This window comes from Paramormyrops kingsleyae, chromosome 12 (genome assembly GCF_048594095.1).
Source record: "Paramormyrops kingsleyae isolate MSU_618 chromosome 12, PKINGS_0.4, whole genome shotgun sequence".
NCBI lineage: Eukaryota > Metazoa > Chordata > Actinopteri > Osteoglossiformes > Mormyridae > Paramormyrops > Paramormyrops kingsleyae.
The window spans coordinates 10,222,849-10,247,862 of NC_132808.1; the positions used below are offsets into that span (position 1 = coordinate 10,222,849).

A 25,014-nucleotide genomic window follows, 5' to 3' on the forward strand; every position below is an offset into this window, starting at 1 on the left:
AATCTGCGCACAAACTTATGGAGCACGTGAGCATCGACATCCCCAAACCACTACCATTACTTATGTACAAATCCCGGAATGATGTGATGCCTTTATCTCCCCATAGAGTAAATGTAGAGTCAAGGTTGGACGGTCAGAAATTATGGCTATTGCATAATGGGCCCAAGACAGTAAGACTGCATAATTTAAATTGTTTATGAAACTGCGTCCATATTTTCAGGGTTGACCCTAGTTTGACCCTGTGATCGGTAAAGGGGAGCATGTCAGAGATACAAGTGAGGATGTGTGACAGGACGGGGACGCCATTTTACACCAGTCCAGCCCATCTTCATATCTCCAGCTGCATACTCTCTGTATATTTGCTCCCCAGTAGTAGCACATAAGATCAGGCTATCAGTCTTTTTACCTTGCCTGCCCATATAAATGGAAGAATAATTTTATCTGGCTGCTTGAAGAAGGATTTGGTCAAAAAGAGAGGAAGGCACTGGAAGAAAAAGAAAAATCTCAGCAAGATATTCATTTTTATAACCTGCACTCTGCTGGCAAATGAAAGTTTAATCTGGACTGTTTTTGTAGGTCTGCCTTCACTTTCTTCAACAGTTTGTCAGAATTGTCATACCAAGAGTTACAGATGTTTCTCTGTAACTCTTGGTATGTGGAGAATCGTAGAATTTGAAGACGTAAGACTCCTAGGGGGAGTATAGATGATTAAAAGATCAGTGACAAGATCATTGGTGCCACGTTGCTTTATTAGTGAGTAAAATAATTTTAAAATCTGTCCTAAAAGTCATGGGTAGCCAGTGAAGGTTATGTAGGGAAAAATAGCTCAATCGATTTGTCTCCACAAATTTGTAGGAAAATTAATTATTAGCTATTAATTATTAATTAATTAGTTAATTATTATGATTGAATGGTTTGTTTCTCAAATAAACAATATTATAGAAGTCCCAATTGTTCAGTTACTGGAAGATTTAGTTCCAGGAAATTAATGGAATTCATTAATTGCACCATGACTACTTAATTAACCTGAGTTAGAACATCCAACCCGTGAACGTAACTCCCACCCGGCAACGTAGCAGCTCTATAGCAAAACTCTGCCGCAGAGACTCTAGCGATACTTTAAGTCGAGCTCGGGTCTTTTAAAAGCTTAGGGCGGTTCGCATCAGTGAAGTGACTTAATTACGAAGCATCATTCAGCCGGAGATTCAAAGTGTATAAAAGAAGTGCATTTATTTCTAACACTACAGCTAACACAAAAAAAGACTTATTGAAATCATACTATACAGTAGGTTGTTATGCTGCAGTATTTTACTTTTCTATAAAGCAAATAACTATGTTGTAAAAACTGCAAACTTTAAGTTGACTTGTCTAAAATTTCAGTTGTATTAATAAAAACTATTGATTTGAATGTAATCAGATTATTCAGTAAACCTAACTTAAAGCAAATGGGTTCATTGAACTTGATAACTTGATTTGAAAAAACTTAATTCATTTGTGTGTTACCAACTGAAGCAATTTTTTTAAGTTGGTCCAGCAATTCTCTTTTTTCAGTGCAGCAGGTGCATACTCTCTGGGGGGGCCAGCCACACAACCCCACACAATCTCTCTCTCCAACGCCTGTATTCCAGTATAACCCAACCCTGGTGTCATGTGACTGGGAATGTGTTAATTATACACCACAGACTGATGTGATCTTTCTCTTTTCAGAATATTCAATTCCGATTGCAGTGGCTGTTTTGGGAATCTGTGCCTGCATCATTATCAAGGATTATTTATTGTATCAGGAAAAAAAGCGCTTGGAGGGATTTTACTGTAAGTATGAAATTTTATACTGAACCATATTCAGCCTGTTTGTTACTGTTAATTTACATGAGTCACCCTTTAAATTGAGTCATCAGAGTACAATTAAAATCCATGTGGTCCTCAAAATTTAACTTTCCCTGTTTATATGTAGTTTTAAATTGTAACACTTTGCATAATGATGCTTATTGAAATATTCATTTCATGATCATTTTTTAGCAAAATTTAAGTATTTTCCTTATTTCCTATTTTCCCTATTCTCAAAAGTATACAAAACTGACCTACATTGTACATACAAACACTTCACACCCTTAGAGAGATCTTTTGACCGTGATGATACATTATTACAGTTTATCACCATGAATGTTTCCCTGGTATTTTGCTGCTTATTCCTGGTTGTTTGGAGGCGCCATGATGAGCCATAATAAGCCCTTTATTTATTCAGCAAGATGTTCCCCATGCGGCTGAGACTGCAGCCTCTCCTAAGTGTCGCCTCTCCTCACTTCTCTCTCCTCAGCTGCCTTACTGTCAATGTCTGCACCCGTCAGTCACAGTCTTTCATGTCTCCTCCCCGTTTGGCCAGCAGATGTCGCTGGCCATCCTGTCCTCCTCATTGTTAAAGTCTTTAGTGTGTTTCCCCTGCTCCCTGGACTGCCACATGGCTCAATGAGTTGAGTGTGTGATTACCAGTAAACCCTGTTGTCTTGTGTTTGAATCCAGCCACCTCTGTTTGTCTTTAGTATATTTTGTTCCATAGTGTTTCCTTTTGTATTAGTTTTTCTACTTCCTGAGTTTTGTAGTTTCCATTTTTTGTTTTGGGTTTTGCCAGGTTCCTGTGTTTGTGATTATGTGTTACTTGTCTTCGGTATATTCTGTTTCTTAGTTTCCATGTTAGTTTCTGAGTTCCTTGATTTAATTATTAGTTTCACCTGTTGCCTGTTTTGCCAGCCCTTGTTAATTGTTCTCACCTGTCCTGTGTTATTCTGGTTAGCCTCTGTATACAAGTTCCTGTTCCTGTGGCCTGTACTACGAAGCGGGGTAACTGGCTTATCGGGGTAACTTTGCGAGTAACTTGATGACGTGTGGTGTAACTTCGCGATTAACCCGTACTACGAAAGGTGGGTAGGTTTTAGTCGAGACATGTTGCTATGGCAATTTACCCTAAGTCTCAAAACTGCTCCGAGCAGTTTTTGTTCTTGTTTAAGTCGAGGTTTCTGCGTAAGCCAGCCCTATATGAGCACCGCCCCTCCCACTACAATTTCTCCGAAAACAATGCCGGCGTACCTCTTCACTAGATGTGCCTGTCTTGTCTAGTTTTAAAGATATTAACCCATTCATGTATTGTCGACTGCACAGTATACGGATACAAAAATTAATTAAAATTTGCATGTAAAGCAATCTGGGAAACAAAGGGGTGTGCAACAGTCGCCATGAGGCCAAAATACTAAACCACCATATATCATTACAACTGAAAGGACCTATATTATATTAGCGATTAACATGATTTGGCACAAATCACAAAATGTTTTGAAGCGGAAAAATAATCGGTGTGCATCGATGTCTGTGTACTGGACATCACAATTCTGTCATTAAAAACGGCCACCTTACTTAATTCCGTAAAGATATTAAAGCCAGAAAACTGAATATCGAATATGAGGCTAACTTAACCGCGGTGACAGGTTCCAAGTCGTTTTCTCACTACACATATGCTTCTTTTTTTCGTTTTGTCCTGTTGTAAATCATTTAATTGTTTGTTAAACAGTGGCTCACCTTCTATTAAGTGTCATATTAACAGACACCTTTTATTATTAGCTGTAAAACATAGAAACACGCTATTAGTGGAGGCTAGACACAACAAATCTTTCATAATGAGTAGAAATATAAATAGGCCTACATAGCCCTACCACTTGACATGATGTTTCTATATTTCATCTTGACTTGCTGCGACGAACGCTTTCCACTACTATTGCATTTGAAATCGGATCAGTTATTGTTAACATTAGGTTTCATTATGAGTAACATATAGTAATGGAACTTCAGGGAGCATTATATTACTTAGCAGCATATAATAGGTGACTTCTGAATTGTGTCGCATCTGTTAGCCTCTGTATTTATTAACAGTATTTCAATTCTTTTCAGAAAACACTACATTGTCTAATACTCGGGATATTTTAGACCACGTTTTATGACCGTGAAAATGTACGTATGCATTTTCTTCGTCGTCAATACGTTGCCAACAAGCCTGCCTGCTTTTGTTACCTGCAGTGGTATTGGACTTTCTTTAAAGGGTTGATTTAAACTCCTCATAACGCTGCATAATTAGCATGCAGTCTTCCTCCGTGAAACATATGGAGATCGCGCTATGCGTCAAACGGTGCCTTGCGTTGCCGAACGTGCTCCATATATGTGAACGCGCACAAACCCCAATGCAGTTAACACCGATTTAACAAATCAACTTCTTAACTGGCGTCGTAGTACTGATTAGCCCCGATGGAGTCAACATGATTTTGTTAACCTCGCGTTCGCAAATTACCTCGGGGTTAAGTCTGATTTGGTTAAACCCCCTTCGTAGTACAGGCCACTGCTCTGTTCTGCGTGGAGTCATTTGTTGTTAATGGTATTTTTGATGATGGTGTTCTGGTTGACTGTGGTTCCCTGATTCTCTGTTTGCTACTTTGGATCCCCTGCCTGTTCTCGGTGTATCCAGTTCCCCTTCGTAGATCCTTTTGTTCTGTCAGTTTACTTCATACCCCTTTTTAGTTATGACCCCTCGTGGTCTGTTTTGTAGTATTTCCAGTGTTTTCTGATTCTGTTAATAAACCCCTGTGTTCCTGTTGAGCCGCCAGTGGATCGCCCACTCCTTTTTCTGCCTGCACCATGCCTTGCCCCCCAGTAGAAACTCCCGAGTCTGTGACACCTTACAGCCTCACATCAGCCTTTCTCCTCATCATCCTGGGGCCTCCTGGCCTCGTCTCCCCATAATTGTCCTATAAGCTGTCCTACTGTTAGCATTCATTGCTAATTGTTAGCATTCCAGTCAGACTCTATATAAAATGGTGGGATAGTTCAGCTCTGGATGATAAACCATATAACATTACACATCATACCTTCCGGGGGTCACTGAACCGGGCTTCCTGAGTGAATCCTGGCAAAAATCTAGGGCTGCATGATGTCACATCGTGATTAAATGGCGCATGCGCAATAATCACCAGGGCTGTAGATAATAGCAGATAATAACAGAATTGTTGAGCTGGGGGTTTAGGGCCTAGCTCAAGGACTCTCAGATGTGCTGAGGCTGGGTTTGAACCAGCAACCTCCTGATTTCAGGCACACAGGCTTAGCCCACTGAACCACACGCTGCCCCTAACATGCAAGAAATGCAGATAATGCCAAACAGACAAGGTACAAATACTGTACATATGGCGCGAGCAAAGTAAACATACTGCAGCAGATTAAAAAAGTACATAGTGCACAAATGGATGTAAAACCTTGAGGAGCATAATGTGAGACTAAACGTGAATATTTAAGGATGAGAATACAGTAATAATCATCTGCAAATAAATTATGTGCAGTTAGAACACAAGGCACCGGATTGTATTATAAAAAGAGAGGATGCTTCCTGACGTATTATGGCTATGGATGGGGAGTGTAACGTCTGGAGAAAGTGTGATGCCGGTCACCAGTTGTCTGACGACTTCGGGCAGCGATAATCCCCAGTAGCATTTTTAGCACAGCATGGTGGAATGAGCCGGTGGCTGAATATGCTCCATTATAGAGGCCACTGAAGTGGACGTGCAGACTAACATCCTCTTCTCTGCTTCTGATATTAGCACATTTGACAGCGTATCCAGTCACTGTCTCAGCATATTCCTGGATGTTTATGTGATGTCATGGGAAGCTGCAGCTACAAAAATGTTCCATTCTGTGAAAAGAAAGCAATCCTCCTGCTGGCCAGACTCTAATGTATGATTTCACTGCCCTGGTCTGTTTCAGAAGTGGTCTGTAGGTTGGTGTTAACATAACAGGCAGATGGTCCGAGTGGCCTAGGTGGGGGCTGGGGGTAACCCTATACTCCATGGGAATATTTGTGTACAGTATGTCAACTCCAAAATATTTTTTCCCCTGGTGGCAAAATCCACATACTGGTGGTTCTTGGAGAAAATGGTTTTCAGATTACTGAAGTTGAAGTCCCCGTCACTCACTATATAAACCTGTCCAGGTACCTGGACTGTAACCCACTAATAGTGTCATACAGCCCACACAGTGCATCCTTATACAGCTGTTACAAAAACAACAGTAAATTCTCTCTACAGGATGGCCGACATTTAAGAATCAGGAATTCTGCCTGTGAACAGTGTTTAGCAGCTACAGTAACATTCGTACAGCAGGCGACATTGATGTAAACACACACTCCCCCACCATCAGTCTTACTGCAGCTAGCGGCATCTCTGTCGCCCTGAAAGACGTCAGCCCTGCTAGCTGGATGGTCGCATCAGGGATGTTATCATGGAGCCAGGTTTCAGTGAATACAAACACACAGCAGTCCTTCATCTCCCAGCATGTGCCTCACTGTAAGCAAAGCTCATCTAGGTTATTTTCTAAAGAGCAGAGTGTGCTCAGCAGTGCAGTATTGCAGACTGTGTTCAGCAGTGCAGTATTGCAGAGCGTGTTCAAGAGTGCAGTATTGCAGTGTGTGCTCAGCAGGTCAGTATTGCAGAGGGTCCTCAGCAGTGTGATATTTCAGAGCCTCTGGTTGGGGTTACATCTAGAGAAAATCAAAGCACACCGTCAGCCCACAGTGCCTGTTGGTGTGGGCAGCCATCTTGTGGGAGTCATTAGGTCTGATGATGCTCTGCATGGTCCTATAACAGCCAAGGAACATGAGGGCTTTTTACAAGAGCAGCTGCTCCCTGTGTCTCAGACACTGTTCCCTCATGATGTTCCCTTATCCCAAGATGATAATGCCCCCATACACACTGCTAAACAGATTCAGGAGAGGTTTCATGAGCACCAGGATGAAGTCAGATGCCTTCCTTGGCCTCCCAGCCACCAGATCTAAACAGCACTAAAGCTGTATGGGAAGTTCTGGAGTACAGTGTGTGAAGTCGATTTCCACCTTATTCGTCTTGCAAAGACATGGAGGCTTTTCTTTCTGAAGATCAGTCCAGTGTCCCACTGCACACCTCAGGATTCCATGACCACACTGTAGGAAGATCTGAACCTATTATTGCAGCTAAAGGGGGCCAAACTCCTTTGAGATTAATCTTTGAGATTAATATACTGATGGTTCCATTATTTTGCCCCCCTGTAAGTTCCCACCCCTCAAAGAGATAACAGCCAAAAGTAAACATTGGGATAATGTTTAATGGGGCTTGTTGTATGTTATGTTTATTTAATCTGTTGTTTTACGTGTTTTATTGCTTTTCAGATTTAGCTCAGAAAATCCTTCTAGGGATTTTCTTCATGCTTCACCTAATATTAAGTTTCCTGTTTCTAAGTGTGATTCTAGAAAATGACAAAGGTAAGGAAAACCTTTAACTGTAAGCAAACCATTTGACTGTAATAGAGTTTTAACTGTCAATCATTTGGTAAATGGTGTAAACCAGAAATATGTGTTGGGCTGCTGTTAACAATAATCCAATATAACCATTTCTAGTTATTATTGAATTACACCCTACTAATAAAGGCATATACTTCGATGTAATCAGAAATAGACAGTAAAATATTCTGTATTAGCTGTAAAATGAAAACTTCCAGAGATGGAGTGGTTTTGTTATTTTATTTGTCCTGTGCATCTTCAGAGATGCATTGACTGATTTTAGAGGAATAGGAAGCTGTTTATTTCATTGATAACTTTTGTTGTATTAGAAACTGAAATAAACTGCAACTAATTCTGACCACAGGACGACCTGTAAAGATCTGCGAGTTTGTGTTCATCTACATTCTGACTGTCACATTGCTGTTTCGATTCTGGGAGCGGGAACGTTTCCTTGGTACGTATTTGTTTTACATTAAAATTATTTTTAAACAACACTTTTATTGAGAAGTTGTTTAAATATTTTGTTTATTGAATACTCTTTTATATTTTAAATTAAGTATTATGGTTTATTTTTTTATTTTGTAAAAAGAGCATTACATTATACCCAATGGCTGTTTTATTGTATATATAGTGCTGTGACAAAGTAATTGGTCACTCAATCAACTAATAAACCAAATCTAAATGATAATGGGTTAAATTAAACTAGCCACACCCAAGCTTGATTGCTGCCAGTCCTGATGAACCTACACATCACTTAAATAGAACCATTGCAGCAATGAGGAGCTGGATAAGGGTCTCAAGAAGCAGCAGACCATGCCTCAATCAGAAGAGCTTCCTGAAGACCTGAGAAAGAAAATCACTGAAATATATCAGTCAGGAAAGGGGTACAAAACACTCTCTAAAACCCTTGGAGTGCAATGAATCACCATGAGAGCCATCATCTGCAAATGGAGAAAACTTGGAACTGTGGTAGATCTGCCCAGGAGTGGCCAGCCTAGCAGAATTACTCCAAGACAACAAAGAAACCTCATCAGGGAAGCTACAGCAGACCAGAGATGAAGATCTAAGGAACTGCGGGTCTCTCTCAGATCAGTTAATGTCTGATTCCATGATTATAAAGACACTGGGCGATAATGGTGTCCATGGGAGAGATGCAAGGAGAAACCAAAGCTAAATAAGAGGAACATGGAGGCTTGTCTAACATTCGCCAAAAAGCACCTCGATTACCCCCATCAGTTTTGGGAGGATGTTCTGTGGCCTGATGAGTCAGAAGTGGAGCTATTTGGAAGACATGGGTCCTGCTACATCTGGAGTAAAGCTAACAGCTTCCACACAAAGAACATCATGGCCACAGTCAGACATGATGGAGGCAGAGTGATGCTGTGGGGATGCTTTGCTGCTGCCCAGCCTGGGCGACTTGCTGTAATTGAGGGATGCATGAATTCAGCTGTCTGCCAAAAAGTACTGAAGGAGGATGTCCATCATCAGTCTGTGATCTGAAGCTCAACAGCAAGTCCACCTATGAATGGCTGAAAAGAAAAAACAAAATTAAGGTTTTGTAGAGGCCTAGTCACAGTACTGACTTGAACCTCATTGACACATTGGGGCGGAACCTTAAATGGGCAGTTTATATTTGAAAACCTCCCAATGTGGCTGAGTTGAAACAATCCCGTAGAGTAGAGTGGGTCAACATTTCTCCACAGCGATGCCAAAGGGGGGGAATTACTTTGTCAGACAGGTGATATGGGTGTTGGGGAATATTTGTTTTTTATTTTATTTTTAAGTTTTTTTTTTCCCTTCCTTCAGTGAATCAAAAGATCATTTAAAAACTGTGTTGTGAACTTACAGTAGAGTGCTCTTTGTACTATACTACATTTGTTTTGTTATTAGACACATTTAAGTGTTATGGATGTTAAAAATAGAGGGAATCAGGGCAAATACTTCATCACAGCGCTGTATGTAGCTGTATGACTGATGCTTCTCTCTACCTTTCAGCCAAACCCCGTAAATATGTATATTTCTCAGGGGCTTTTGGTCTCCCTCTCCTGAATTCTGTTGCCCTGGCTGTAGCATTAAAACTCAAAGCAGGTAAATACACTATAAATTTGAGATGTTTTACTTTTACTATGTAAACTTAACCATACAGCTAAATTGTACAAACCCTTTAGGAAAAAATATAGATTCCTGTGGTTTAATATCTGTCACTTACTGCTCATTTACTGACCTCAGTTCTCAGTGATTGTTGTGATGATGTCATTTCAGACACAGGAAAACAGCCATTGGATCTACGACTGATTGTCCTGATTTCTGGGTCTGTCTTTCTCTTTAGCTGGTTTGTTATACAGATATCTGCATACTGTAAGTATAACAGAGATATGATGCATAATTTACCATAAAGGCTGAATATGTGTACCGGGACTTCATTGTTTACATCTCCACATGCTCAGCACTTAACCTGGATGAATATTACATTTGTAACCACATCATTATGTATTCACTGTATGGTTTAGCTCAAGATGTAACATTTCATATCACTGCTGCTTTAATTCTTTTGAGCTTTATTGCTCTTCCATTATGATGCTGTTTCAGTGGTGTAGGACTGTAATGGCCTCCTGCCAGTAGGGGGCACTGAGGCTGTAATGGGGAGCCTGACTATTAATGGGGAGATGATATAAACATCCTCAGTGAAACAGCACATGTGTCTATGTAATACAGAAAACGGTCACTCTCAGTAATTATTATTATATAATAATTATAAATATATAAGTAATCATTAGTTCTCATTACACATAATCATTACTCATTACATGTATTCTGGCAGCTACAATAAGCTTCTATTGATGTCTTAGTATTTTGAGCTCCAACACTGTTAATTGAATCTTTTTTAATTATAGGGTTGGCCAAAAAAGAAAAGTAAGTAGACATTTTCTATGCAGTATATGTGCAAGTCATTTTTTCTGAAAAAAATGTAATTAATGTATAAAAAATCCATCCATCCATCCATCATGGTGAGCCTGGCACCTGTCACAGGGAGCTCAGGGCACAAGACAGGGGACACCCTGGGCAGGATGCCAGTCCATCACAGAGCAAACACACATTCACATAAGATGGGACATTTAGAGATGCCAGTGTTACCCACTGAGTCACCACGCAAACTACACAGAGCCCAAGCCGGGAGGTGTGAGGTGCCAGTGTTACCCGCTGAGTCACCACGTAAACTACACAGAGCCCAAGCCGGGGGGTGTGAGGTGCCAGTGTTACCCACTGAGTCACCACGCAAACTACACAGAGCCCAAGCCGGGGGGCGTGAGGTGCCAGTGTTACCCACTGAGTCACCACGTAAACTACACAGAGCCCAAGCCGGGAGGTGTGAGGTGCCAGTGTTACCCACTGAGTCACCACGCAAACTACACAGAGCCCAAGCTGGGGGGTGTGAGGTGCCAGTGTTACCCACTGAGTCACCACGCAAACTACACAGAGCCCAAGCCGGGAGGTGTGAGGTGTCAGTGTTACCCACTGAGTCACCACGCAAACTACACAGAGCCCAAGCCGGGGGGTGTGAGGTGCCAGTGTTACCCACTGAGTCACCACGTAAACTACACAGAGCCCAAGCCGGGGGGCGTGAGGTGCCAGTGTTACCCACTGAGTCACCACGCAAACTACACAGAGCCCAAGCCGGGAGGCGTGAGGTGCCAGTGTTACCCACTGAGTCACCACGTAAACTACACAGAGCCCAAGCCGGGAGGCGTGAGGTGCCAGTGTTACCCACTGAGTCACCACGTAAACTACACAGAGCCCAAGCCGGGAGGCGTGAGGTGCCAGTGTTACCCACTGAGTCACCACGCAAACTACACAGAGCCCAAGCCGGGGGGCGTGAGGTGCCAGTGTTACCCACTGAGTCACCACGTAAACTACACAGAGCCCAAGCCGGGAGGCGTGAGGTGCCAGTGTTACCCACTGAGTCACCACGTAAACTACACAGAGCCCAAGCCGGGAGGTGTGAGGTGCCAGTGTTACCCACTGAGTCACCACGCAAACTACACAGAGCCCAAGCTGGGGGGTGTGAGGTGCCAGTGTTACCCACTGAGTCACCACGCAAACTACACAGAGCCCAAGCCGGGGGGGGGGAGGTGCCAGTGTTACCCACTGAGTCACCACGTAAACTACACAGAGCCCAAGCCGGGGGGTGTGAGGTGCCAGTGTTACCCACAGAGTCACCAGGTAAACTACACATGGTGAGCCTGGCACCTGTCACAGGGAGCTCAGGGCACAAGACAGGGGACACCCTGGGCAGGATGCCAGTCCATCACAAAGCAAGCACACACATTCACATAAGATGGGACATTTAGAGATGCCAGTGTTACCCACTGAGTCACCACGCAAATATGTTACCAATAAGCATAAACATGTTATTTATAAAAATGTTCATCACAGTTCAGCTCCATAATCCAGCTCTTATATGGGAACCAAACCCTTAGGTGAGATTTTGTCTTGTAATTGCCAGAATTGCCTAAATTTATGGTCGTAATAGCAATTGGTAAGATATTCATAAAATTTTATGCAAAATGTGATATTCTGATGAAGCTTGCTTGTAATAATTTTGTAATCTTTTCCGCAGAGTAAAAGAAGTGTTCACCCATCTTCAGAGACCCAAAGATCGTGAGCCAGACCAGGTAGGTGCCCAAGATACTTCTGCCCCTCTGGCTGCTGTCCTGGGGCCTGTTTCTCTACATCAGTCTGACCATCTTCCCTCAGATTATTACACATCAGGGGTATTCAACTAAAATTTTAAGAGGTCCAGTTAGAGAAAATTTCTTGAAACAAAGGTCCGGAATATCATAATGTCTAACTATTTAATAGTGTGATATATATTTAAGTAGCCTATTAGTTGCATCGACATTGCATTTAATCAGTACCTGACTGTCAAATCAAATTAATTCAGTACAATTCAAAAACGTTTTGACAATATTTATTGTCACGTGACACAGAACTTCGGCCAGCTGGCTGGAGTGAGATGGTCAATTCGAGATGTCTGCACACACATGTAACAGTTCTTACCTTGTAAATAGTCTGCTTTTGTATTTAAACGTGTAAATACACTTTTGACGTAGCTAATTTTAGGTTTTATAATATAGATTTGCAGTAAGATTTCCAGCGTGAGTCTGAAAGCGTGTCAGGCCAGATGCTTGAGATTTGGCAGCCATGAAAACGTAAATTTTTTGTTTCACCTGAGTTTATTTACATAACACCTTTCCACATATATTAATCATCCAAGGGCAGGACTGGCAATCAAATACAGCCCCCCCCATTAAAATATATACCACTCTAGAGACATGTCCTGCACGTCTCCAAGAAATTTTCTTTGACTTGACGCCAACATGCTATAAAACCACCAGGACCGCAGCTCTTTAATCTTTAGGCTCAATCAGAACTGAGCCAGCAACACTTCAATATAAGACAAGAAAAAGCTGTAAGGTCCTGTTTGGTCAGAGTCTTTCTCATGATGGTGGGTAAATCTGGGGTGGCTCTTCTGATCCTCATGACTTCTTGTGTGCATATTAAAATGGGGCTGATATGTGGAGCTGGTGACTTAACAGTCTAGGTTGTCAATTGAACACTATATGAGTTAATAAATATTAAATAAATATTTTCTAGTTGCATTTTACAAATGCAATACTACTTAGATACTGTATAGATATTGTATATAGTGTATAGTACTGTATATAGTATTGTGCTGTACAATATACTGTAGATGCATTGAAATAGATTGACTATACTCATATTTAAACCATGCTGATTATACACACATACAGTATAATGCACACGATTACATTCCACTATTCAAATTGTTTTCTACTTGACTGCTTTTGTTACATTTGCGCAATTTCTGGATGTCTAAAATACCTATTGTATGCTTTTTGTGTTTAGAGTTATTTTGTAGGACGACATTCACTATAATTAACGGAATCATTGCTATCTGTTTGAATTAAGTTCAAACTAAACGCCAAGTTGGCAGAACAGACACAAACAGCCCTAAACCGCTTGCCTGAACCGAGCCGCATCGAAAACCACCAGCTTGGCTGAGAGATTATACATGGTGAACTGGGGAATATACTGAGGATCATGTAGACTGAGCTAAGTCTATATTTACAATCGCTCCTTTAATTGTACTATGGGTTCACAGATAGCCTACTTACAGTACGGCTTTGATGTTTGTTACCTTTTTTTCTTGGACATGTGTGATGTTAAATACCCCGCCTTAGCCTGTTATAGCTATTTCACATATGTCCCTAAAAGTGTTATAATTTAGCAGAGTATCTTGTTCCCAAGGGGGAAATTGTTGTGTTTTGAATTAAGTTGCAGTACTGCTGCTTGTCCAGTAGATGGAATAAAAAGGAATAAGAATAAGAGCTATACATTAGAGTGCATACGGATAAGGAATGTGGCTGTGAGCTGGCGAACAATAGAGTGCTCCGTCGGACAAAACACTTTCTGTCCCTCTGCGTCTGATTGCTACAGCAGAATTTGCCGCGGTGTTATAGAAACAGTTCTTTGTACAAGAATGAAGGTGACGATGCAAATCAAAACTTTCAGCGTTATTTTGATCGTGTTGAAGTTCGCCAGTAACTCTGATGGTATGTACATTTTGAAGACAGTTTTGTGTGTCTGCTAACTCGTATAATAATGTTGAAGAAATTTTAATCGAGTTCTTCTTTTGGGTGTACTAATTATTATACCCATATCTGTTTAACAAATATTCAAGTAACTTCGTTGCAATGTAAGTGGTCGCTCCCTGCATGTTAATGAGGACCATCTGTGACGGGGATGGGGGGAGGGAGTTATAAAGAGCAAGCCAAGTTGGGGAAGGGGGAGGAGAACGGCCGGTGTTGTGCCGAATTCTGCACCCCTGCCGTGAAATGCACCCCCTGTCGGGAGCGCGCACCGCTATTTTCTTCGATTCGAAGGGGGAAAAGTAGTACAGTTTCATACACAGAGAGCGCTGTCCAAAGCGTTTTGGGATATAATCACCAGAGACAGAGATACAGGGGGGTGCCATTCCCGGCAGGTAAAATGAACCCCCCCCCCCCCATCACCCCACGTGCTGCACGTGATATGGCATTCATGAAATTCAGTAATTGTTATCTATTTCTTTATTTCTTCTTCTATTATTTTAAATATGTCGATTGCTAACAGCATTTCGTGATAGAATTAAAGGGAAGAATGGAAATGAATTTCCTGCCAGGTTAGCCGTCATAAAGACAAATATCTTTTTTGTTTAGGTATTTCAGATCACTGTACCAGAACATTGTCTTCATTGTGGAGAAAAATAAATTATTTTATAAGTATAAGGAATAATATTGTGTGATTTTCTTTGGTTATTAAAGCCAAGGACTTCCTTGTTCTCAAACTTGTAAACTGATGACGAGATAAATAAATAACCTACGTTCTCGTTCGGGGCTCATCGTCTACATGTCACAGTTTATAACTTTTATTTGGGTTAAATGCAGCCTTCGTGAAGTGAAACAGTGATAAAGGTCTTCTAAATGTGCAAGCTAAATTTAATATTTCTGTTGCATAATTAGATTGACGGAACTACTTCTTTATTTCCCCCTTGGAATCGAAGAAAAGAGCGGTGCGTGCTCCCGACAGGGGGTGCAGAATTCGGCACAACACCTATTACGTGTTACGGGAAATTCCCTGTTCCCCCCTGTCACGCGCTGATTCGAAATCATGACGTCACTAGCGCTACTTTAGTGTTAGACGGCTTCTCTTTAGATAGAAAGTTTCTCTGTCGTTTTAATGTCTTTCTACGAAGCTATTGAGGTAAACAAGCCATATATTTTAAAACATTACATGCCTTTTCGATGTTTCTTTGTTTTTACAGATACTAAATGAAATTATTGAATTCGCGGATATTCTTAATGAAATTTCATTAAGAATTTCATTTTCTTAATAAAAACGGTAAAGTCTTGCTTGTAAGACTATATCATGCATGACGATCTACTGTATTCACATGTAATAATATACCTGAGTGATTTTCAGACATCTCACATACATCTTTGCTTAAATATTAGCGGAAATATTTTTTCCTGATATCCAGAATATTTGCTTCCCCCTGTTAAAACAGAAATACAGCAACTCTGGGCCTCAGTACTAATAACAATACTGTATTCACATGTAATAATGTACCTGAGTGATTTTCAGACATCTGGATATCAGGAAATAATGTTTTCCCTAATATTTAAGCAAAGATGTATGCAAGATGTCTGAAAATCACTCATATAGTCTTACAAGCAAGACTGATATTTAACATTTCTGCACATACATTTTTTTACTGCCATAATTTTTTGACTGACTCAGTTCTGTTCTTGCCATTTTGCTAGTAATTGCTATTGTAATCACTGGTACCCAAAGGGATACTAAACACAAATGTTTGGTGTTTTACGCTTTTGCAAAGGTGTTACTAATTAAAAAGCACCCAGTGAGACTGCTTGTCAATGAACTTTTTCACTCATTATAGTTCTAAAAGAGCTGTTCTTTGGGTTTCAATTTATTAGTGCTGTCAAACGATAAAAATTTTTGATCAGATTAATCACAAGGTTGCTGTGGATTCATTTCGATTAATCACAATTAAATATCATTAATTTTTAATCTATATTAATCACATTTCATTTTGCATGAGCAAACAGACTCAAGAAAAAAGGGAATATATATATGTACTTAACATGTTTATTGAACATGTTGAACACGAGTCGGATGCATTCCATCTGCCACAGAAGTGCAATACCATGGACCCATATCAAAAAGCAAGACTTTTTGCTTAGCCGGACAACTTGTCGGATTTAAGGTACCTCAGTTTAAATGGTCTTTATCTTCATTCGCTTACAATTAGCACGAACTACCGTAAATCCGACAAATAATCCAGCTAATCATGAAATCCAATTCTAGCCCGGTTGCCATTGTTACCAATATCAGTTAACACATTAAGCGCGGTGCTTTACGCATAAAACTCCGTAGCAACACGTCCACAGATAAGTTGGACGGTATAGTGTGTGCGACCGATTTAATGAGCCACAAATGAGAAGTAGTGCTTAAACAGTATAAAACTACAACTTTCCCTTCTGTTGATAAAAGGCGCAGCCATCTTAGATTCTGAACTCGGGATCCTCTGTGCTGCTCCGAGATCTCAGAGAAACGGGATCGTGCATGCCGTCATTTCCAGCTTCAAAACTCCGGAATCCGACTCGGAAATACGAGTTCCCAGGGCAAATGGAACGCACCAAAACTGCCCGAAATGGGTTGACAGAGACATTTCAGGGATTTTGAGACATTTTGCGCTGCAGATGGGTTAATTGTGTTAAATAATTTTAATCAGATTAATCATGATGATGGATTAATCTGCGTTAACCCGTTAATTTTGACAGCCCTACTTAAAACTACTGGTTATTTCTAATGGGATATATATTTTTCTAAAGAAAAGAATAAAGGAGTGATTTTTGTTATAAAATCAATAAATTTGTAATATTTTTGCTGAATTAAGCAAGCATCACAACACTTTCTATAAGCATTGTATGTACACAAACAATGTGATTAAAAACTTGTTTTGTTGACCTTGTGGGACATTTTTTGGGCATTTTTTTTCGCAACTTGGCAAATGAAGGATGCATTTCAAGGTCGCCTTTGAAGGAGCCTTTGAAGTGGGACAGCCTTTTTGCATCACTGTGACACATTTGGTCTTCAAATACAGCCCTTAGAAGGATGCAGCCCCCTGAATTTGGACACAACCATAATCTTTTGGTCTGTGTTAGATTTTTTTAGGTAGAAATACTTCCAAACTACAGACACAGCTCCTCGCTTGAGCACAAGTTGTTCTAGTGAATCTCCGGTCTCATTCTTTTTAGCCCCGGTCTCTGTTTTCTGTTCTTTAATCTACTATAGCTACAGAGCCTCTCTGCTAACCAGCTGCTATGCTGCCTGCCTAGTTAGCAAGCTGTGCCTAGTTAGCAAGCTGTACCTAGTATGCCATTCCGTGGTGTCGTGTTGAAAATGTATATTTATTAGTCTTTCAAATTGTTTAAGTGTCACAAATTGCTGTTTGTCACGGTGTTTTGCTCTCTTAAAGGGGACAAGCTGATATAAACGTGAAACATATAGAGTAACGTGAAACTTTATTGACCAAACCGCTGATCGACATGCCACAGGAGGCAGGAATTTGTACGATTGTAGGGATTTTGCATGGCAGAAATCCAGTAAACCCTACAGCAATAAAAGCCTAAAGCCTTCACTATATACATCATGAAACTGAAATGTTTCCATATTATATGTCTTGCATGTTTTTGTGCTCTATAAAATCAAATAAAAAGACATGCATCCATCAAAACTACTTCAGTTAAAACTTCTTTGTTTAAATACTGTATAACCATTTTTGTTTCCTTACAGGAAAGGAGACAATGGGAGACTTAGTGAAAGCTACCCGATCAATTTCCAAGGCTGAGGATTTCAGAGATGACACCAAGCTGATAATGCAACCCTATGCTAACTGGGAGGAGTACTTGGTACCTGCCCCAGTCTCCATAGCCATTCTGGGGGAGCTGGTCTTTATCTCCTCTAATGTAGATTTCTCTATCAACAAAAACCCTCCAAAAGGTGGGTTTCAGTTAATCAGGTACCCAGACTCATTCCGAGCCTGTCTTATGCAAGTGGCTAATTCTGGATGGGCAGCATTCAATGAGGCTCACACGAACATGGACCAGATCCGTCTCCACACTGGCAATGTGCCAGCTTACATCAGGACATCAGTTCAGATATTACTACAGGAGAATGATGAGCTGATCCAAATCCTCCTCCCTGACCAGCTGGAGAACATAGCTACTATATCAGACCAATGTGTGCAATTGGCTGAGCGAACAGAGAAAAAGTTCACCTTTGTTATTAATCTGATCCAAGAACTTTTAGAAGCTTGTATAAGTGCAAAGAAGGTATATGGTGATGAACTGGAAGAAGTCCAGCGTAAAATTGAGGAGACAGAAAGGAGGAAGAACGATTCAGTGAGAGCCAATGAAAGAGCTAAAAAAACACTTGAGGAGATGAATAAGCAGCTAGAAGATGCAAAGACGACATTTGATAAAGCAATGAATTCACTACCATCAGGGTGGGAATTGATTGGCATGAACTTTGTAGAGGGACTCACACAGGGTATAGCAACTATTTTGACCCTTGGGACAAATCTGGCGGCAAGAGGTGGAGGAGGTACAAAAGGCACACAAGCAAGAATGGAAGATGAAAATGTCTTTGCTATGAATAATGTGCTTTCAAAATCAGGTCAGCTTCTAGGGCTGGCTGAGACGTTGAACAGCTTTATTGACAATAATGAAATTCAACTGTCTATGATATATGATCAACAGAAAGGAACAACACTGACATCATTCCTGGAGGAACAATATAATGAGGTAAAAACCTCAGTGGAGCGTGAAAAAGACTGTAAAGCTAAAAAGGACGCACTCGACATCTGCACAGATGCTATTAAACTGTGCTCTGAGCTCACCGAGATCGCACCTGAAGGGCAATGCGATGCTGCCAAGTCGAAAGACATGATTGGAAGAATGCAGAATGTGCTGACAAAAACTCAGAAATTTGACTCTCAGAACAAAGCGTTCACAAACACACCAGCATTTACACCTCAACCCCCACAGCAAGCTAAGGAAAGTGGGTTTAAACGGGCAGGTGATATGGCGGTGGAGAATGCTCGTTTCCGCATAGAGCAGAGTCGAGTCCAGCTGGACAAGGTGAGAGAGATACAAAAGGAGAGTTTGGAAAACCTGGAAAAAAACCAGAAGGAGCTGACAGATATCTTAGTCACACTGAGAAACTGTGAAGTAAAAGAGATTGACTTCAACACCACCATTAGAATGCTGGTCAAAGGTCTAGATGCCATGGGAAGAGTGAAAGAGCAGTGGGAGAAGATGGTACGCTTCTTCCAGATGATCTCCAACATCGTTAAGACCTGCCTGGATAGATCTCTGACTGATTTTGTGAAACAGTCTCAGGCGGCATCTCAGAAAAATCTGTCATATAACACAAAAAAGTTCATGAAAGACCTGATCTACCAGCAGGCCTTTTATGCATCGAATGTAGCCAGCTTGGTTAACATGATCTCAGGGACCTACGTTGAGATTTCTGACAAACATGTGATGGACAGGATCAGCAGCCTGGGCAAACTCATGGCTCTGGATCCCAGCAGACCAGATTTTATTAGTGAGCGTGAAAAATTTCAACTTGCCTGTGAAGACGCTCAAGAGGCAATAAGAGATCTTGTGACGAAGAACAACATGAAATTTGAGCAAAAGACAAAAGAGAGGATGGAGAGAATTGAAAGTGAGCTAAAGCCAATGTTACCCCCAGTATCTGAGGAGAAAATGAATGAGATCAAAGAAATAACAGAATCTGCATTTAAAGAAATGAGTCAGGAGGATGAAGATCAGTTTGCATGAAGGTTCTATTAAAGCATGAATAGGTAAAAAAAAAAAAAGCTACAGAACACATACATTTCAGTATTAGAGATACACATATATGAGCACAATATATAGCCTACACATAACAGTCATTAATGCTAGAAAGCTTAGCTATGCTTTTACGATGCATGGGACACTTTATTGGTAGCATTTGCATTTTGTAGGTCAGATATTGTTTAACTGCTTTTGAATTTGCTGCTTTGTGAAGTAATATGACTGTAGGGATAAAAGAAAACAGTCTGCCAAACTAAACGCATGTGTTGCAAGATTTTAACATATGGAGACAACCTCTTTCCAGTTAAAGTAGCAGGTCTGTGACACCAAGCAAGTTCAACACAGCTTCTTAAGCCCAGGGGTGGAGATCCACTTACAGGAGAGACCTGGAGTCAGAGGACTGATTTCACCATCAAAGGTCAAGGAATAAGAAGAAGACGACGACCCAGGGGTCTCACCAAAGATTATCGCTGGATACATATTTGGTATAAAGTAATCATGTCTTTGCTCGCTTTGAACAAAATCATTTATAAATGTACTTTCACTTGCTAAAATACAATTGTTAATAGTTACCACCATAAATTTTTATTAATGGGCACTTGTATGTCAACCAGCTTGAAACAGGGGAATGTATTTTAACGATGTAGAGCTAGGCGGCTGGACCTGGAAGCTTGAGCCACCACAGGGCCTCCATTATTGTCTCTGATAATAAAGCACTGATAACCAGGCATACACTTTCCTGTGTTCTTTTCTGAGCAGTTACTGATTTATTTTGGCGGTAGCTACAGCAGTGGCTACTTTACAAGTAATATGCAAAGTAGCATCTGATTTGTGCAATTTCGGTATAGCACGGAAAACAGAGTTTGTTCTCAGATTGTTATGAAAAGTGCAAACACAATTGGGTAAAGGTGTAAACCAATGGCATTGCATCCGTCGATGTGTCTAAATAACAAGACAGCCTAATTTGCACGTTGTAAGAAAATATATAAAATATATTATCAAGAATACAAAATCAGTACAATTATAATGAACTCAAACTTGCATTCTCTTCTACCGCATACGGTCACTTATCTGTAGCTGTTACTGTACAATACGGCATGGCGTAGGTGGGAAAAGAAGGTGACGATCCACCTTACGGCTTCAAGACAACAGAGGGGCTTATTGTGGAAACTAAATACACTGGGTAAACTACAAAACAAAAGGTCCACATGGGGTGGAAAGCAAATTAGGGAAACAAGAATTAACTACAAGAATATCAAAAAGGGGGAAAGAGCAACACAGGGAGCAGAGCTAGAAAAACCAAGCAGGGCAGCAACATACAGTAACTTCTCACAGAACAAAATCACAAGGACTGACAGGGGAAGCCGACAAAGGCAGGCACTTAAATACACTGATACTGAGGAATATCAAAGGGCAGGTGTGCCTACAGCAGCATATATCTATAGAGACACCTATCGGTTTTTGCTGCGCTATCAAACAGTTCTACCAGGGGTGTAGCTTAATTCCTACTAGCTCGGCTTAGTTAGCAAAATGTCACCCAATAGTTCACTGTACAAGTGCGATATGCAAATGATACTGACCCACATAGCAAAATTGGTATGGCCCGGATCTGGCCCACACTATGCGCTTACACCCGGCCCACATACCGCAATGAATGACGGCCCCTTGATGGCCCAGATCTGGTTTGTCAGAGGTGGCCCACACATGGACCAGCACAAAGCCAGATGCAGACATGTTGGTGGCCCTGTTCTGGCCCAGAACAGTTTCAGCTTGGCCACCAAATGTCAGCCTTTGTGTACCTTAATCAAGTCATGTAATACCTACTTAATATTAATTCAATATTCATTGAAATATTAAGTTACCTCAACATTCAAATAAAGTTGCTCTAACTTAATTTTTTTGTTTTCTACTCAGAAATGTCCATGCAAATAGTTAAAACACTTTCTTTAGTATTAGTACCTTGTTTTACTTAAGTCAGGGGAAATAAAAAACAACCGCATTTCACAATTCAACATTTTAATAAATGTTAACTAATAGTAATCATCATCACTTCATTAAACCTGATGGGGAAATTGTCTTTTACATCTCCCTCAACTTGCTCTTTGTAAGCAAGTTGTCTGTGAAGGACAGCTACTCATGGCTGCACCCAGGGAGCTGGGGGTTAAGGGCCTTTCTCAAGGACCCACAGACATGCAGAGGCTGGGTTTGAACTGGTGACCTTGTAATTACAGGCACGCAGGCTTAGCCCACTGAACCACACAGAACACATGGTCCCAGTTGTCTGATTACAAGGATTTTTATAAATAAATTACAAATATCAACTCTAAACACAAAAAGCATACAATAGGTATTTTAGACATCCAGAAATTGCACAAATGTTACAAAAGCAGTCAAGTAGAAAACAATTTGAATAGTGGAATGTAATCGTGTGCATTATATGTGTGCATGATCAGCATGGTTTAAATATGAGTACAGTCAATCTATTTCAATACATATATATTGTACAGCACAATACTATATATAGTACTATACAATATATACAATATCTATACAGTATCTAAGTAGTATTGAATTTGTAAAATGCAACTAGAAAACCCCTTGTCTCATGTTGTCTTGCCATGCTTCCCCAAAGATAATACTTGTCAAATTGGAACGTGTGTCTTCTGTTCAAGTAATTTAGCTGTGGAGCTTAATGAAAAATGGCGGGACCACAATTCGCACCAGTTAGCATAGCACCGCGCTAGCAGACCATAGCTGCTCTGGGTAAAATTGTTCTAAAACATGTTACACAGCAAATGTGCCAGTATTAAATTAACACTGCATGGTGTTTATATGGGCCCACACCATTCAGTGTTACCTATAATACTTTACAGTGTGCAGTGAGTGTTGTTTTTACAGTGTTAATATTTATTAACTCATATAGTGTTCAATTGACAACCTAGACTGTTATGTCACCAGCTCCACATATCAGCCCCATTTTAATATGCACACAAGAAGTCATAAGGATCAGAAGAGCCACCCCAGATTTACCCACCATCATGCTCCATATGCGCAAAGATTGGACCTGGGCTAGGTGATCGTAGGTGAAACCTGTCTGGGGGCAGTTCACAAACCAGCCGAAATCAATGTGTTTAAGGCAAATGTGCTGCAAAATGGCCGAACATCTTTCCTCCGCCCCTGTCCAAACAGCATCCAGGTGAAGGATTATAGCAGCATACCAAGGCGACAAAACCCTCCTCTCTCCACCTGTGGGGAAGGAACTGGTCGGATAAGAAATGCAGACAGCCTCGGCCATTCAGTATTCGAGAGCTCCAGAGACGAAAACAAACCTGCACTGTCAATGGATGACAAAACATTCCTTACCATCATGAATAACGAGGTCTACCAGGACGATGAACACAGCTGGGTAGCACCCTGCCTTCCTAGCAACTGCGAACAAGCAGTGAACCGCCTCACCTCACTTAGGAAGACACTGGAGAAAAAGACAGAAATGAGGAGCCACTACACTGAGTTCATGCAGAAAATGCTGTATAATGACCAAGCAGAGCGTGCAAAGAACACTGGTACCTACCTGCCCTCATTTGGTGTTGATCACCCGAAGAGCCAGGTCAAATAAGAGTGGTATTCAACTGCAATGCTGAATGTGAGGGCATTAGCCTAAATGATGTGCTCCTCAGCGGCCTAGATTTAACCCTCTGGGGTCGAGTGCATCGTCGGCGACGCAGCGTACTTTTCACGTCTATTTCAGTTTATAGGCCTATCTCACTGAAATCTTAATGTAGAATCATTAAAAAAACGCTGGCTAAATCCGTAATCTGTCTTCTTTTCAAAACGTTAATTGTCGGAAGTATTAAAGTTTTGAAAATTAGGTTAGATCGGCAAAAAAGTAAACCATGTCATCTTACTTTGTTTTACCTGCATCGGGGGCGTGTAATACCGCTCTCACCCGAAGATTGCTAATCACATTCTAAATAGCATTAAATAACTAAATAGCATTCTAAATAACATTAGCGCGTATTCAAGTCGCATTCGCGTGGTAATTTGATGAACAACACGGCGGTGAAACGCGATCCAGATACATCCCCTTCAGCGCCATAAAAGGGGGTTGGGGACGTGGCCAGGTGACAATGGCTAATTCATACACATGAAAGTTGCTGCATATTCAATAAAAGGAGCCAGAAATAGTGACATGAGTTAGGTTTTTCTTATTTATCCAGCTGAATGTTGCATCTACACCATTTAATCATCTTCATGTAGCCAAGACTTTGGTGATCAGATATCTGGGATCAAAACAAACTGCCAGCATTGCTTACTATGTACTTTTATAATGTTTCTGCAAGTGTTCCAAACTGCATTTTGCAATGTCTATACTTTGATGTCAAATTACAAACTTAACAAAAATCTGACATATTTACAATATACATTAAAATAAAGATGAGTGTAATGGCAAAACAAATATATAAGAAATAATGTATTTGCCATGAATTAAGTTTATGATATTTGAAGAAATGTGTGATCATGCCCCAGTCAGTGAAAGTGTGTTTCCTACCCTTAGACCCCAGAAGGTTAAACAACACACTCTTAGGAGTGCTTCTGAGATTCAGAAAAGAGCCAGTAGCTGTCACAGCAGATGTACAGCAAATGTTCTATTGCTTTGTGGTCAGAAGCGATGATAGAGACTACCTCCGTTACCTTTGGTATGAGGACAACAACCTTGACAAAGATGTGGTGAAACACAGGATGAAAGTCCATGTATTTGGAAATACTCCATCACCCGCTATTGCTATATATTGCATGAGATGAGCCGCCAAGAAAGGTGAAGTAGAATACGGCTCTGATGCAAGACAGGTTGTAGAGCGACAGTTTTATGTGGATGATGGCCTGATCTCTGTTGCCACACCTGAGCAAGCAATAGACCTCTTAACAAGAACCAAACAGATGCTGGTAGAATCCAATCTGAGGCTACATAAGGTGGCATCAAATAGTGAACAGGTGATTGAAGCGTTACCTGAAGAAAACCGTTCCAAGGATCTGAAAGACCTGGAACTTGGCATAGATCCTCTCCCTCTCCAGAGACGTCTGGGCCTTTTCTGGAACCTGGAAATGGACAGCTTTACATTACTGGTGTCTCAAGAGGAGAAGCCATATACACGGAGAGGTATTTTGTCC

At 40.8% G+C, this 25,014-nt stretch overlaps 2 protein-coding genes across 3 annotated transcripts in view; both read left to right on the forward strand.

Moving 5' to 3' along the window:
• LOC111837206 (uncharacterized) overlaps positions 1-25,014 on the forward strand; it is a 118,957-nt gene that overhangs the window by 33,704 nt on the left and 60,239 nt on the right. Inside the window, exons 13-17 of one of the 2 annotated variants that reach the window (XM_072718649.1) lie at positions 1,708-1,812; positions 7,229-7,321; positions 7,704-7,793; positions 9,335-9,427; positions 9,602-10,225. In XM_072718649.1, the coding sequence (XP_072574750.1) occupies positions 1,708-1,812; positions 7,229-7,321; positions 7,704-7,793; positions 9,335-9,427; positions 9,602-9,735 (515 nt within the window). In that variant the 3' untranslated portion in view covers positions 9,736-10,225. Of the gene's footprint in view, positions 1-1,707; positions 1,813-7,228; positions 7,322-7,703; positions 7,794-9,334; positions 9,428-9,601; positions 10,226-25,014 lie in introns of those variants that run through there. The other variant, XM_072718648.1, reaches the window with a different exon arrangement.
• On the forward strand, positions 13,675-20,573 carry LOC111837207 (uncharacterized). Its single transcript, XM_023799077.2, has 2 exons — positions 13,675-13,974; positions 17,780-20,573. The coding sequence occupies exons 1-2, from the start codon at positions 13,902-13,904 to the stop codon at positions 19,828-19,830; spliced, it is 2,124 nt and encodes a 707-aa protein (XP_023654845.2). The 5' UTR covers positions 13,675-13,901; the 3' UTR covers positions 19,831-20,573.

Excerpts from the sequence above, each read along its gene's own strand:
- LOC111837207 (XM_023799077.2), top strand. The coding sequence starts at position 13,902 with ATGAAGGTGACGATGCAAATCAAAACTTTCAGCGTTATTTTGATCGTG. Across the intron at positions 13,975-17,779 it reads GTTCGCCAGTAACTCTGATG|GAAAGGAGACAATGGGAGAC; the intron begins GTATGTACATTT and ends GTTTCCTTACAG.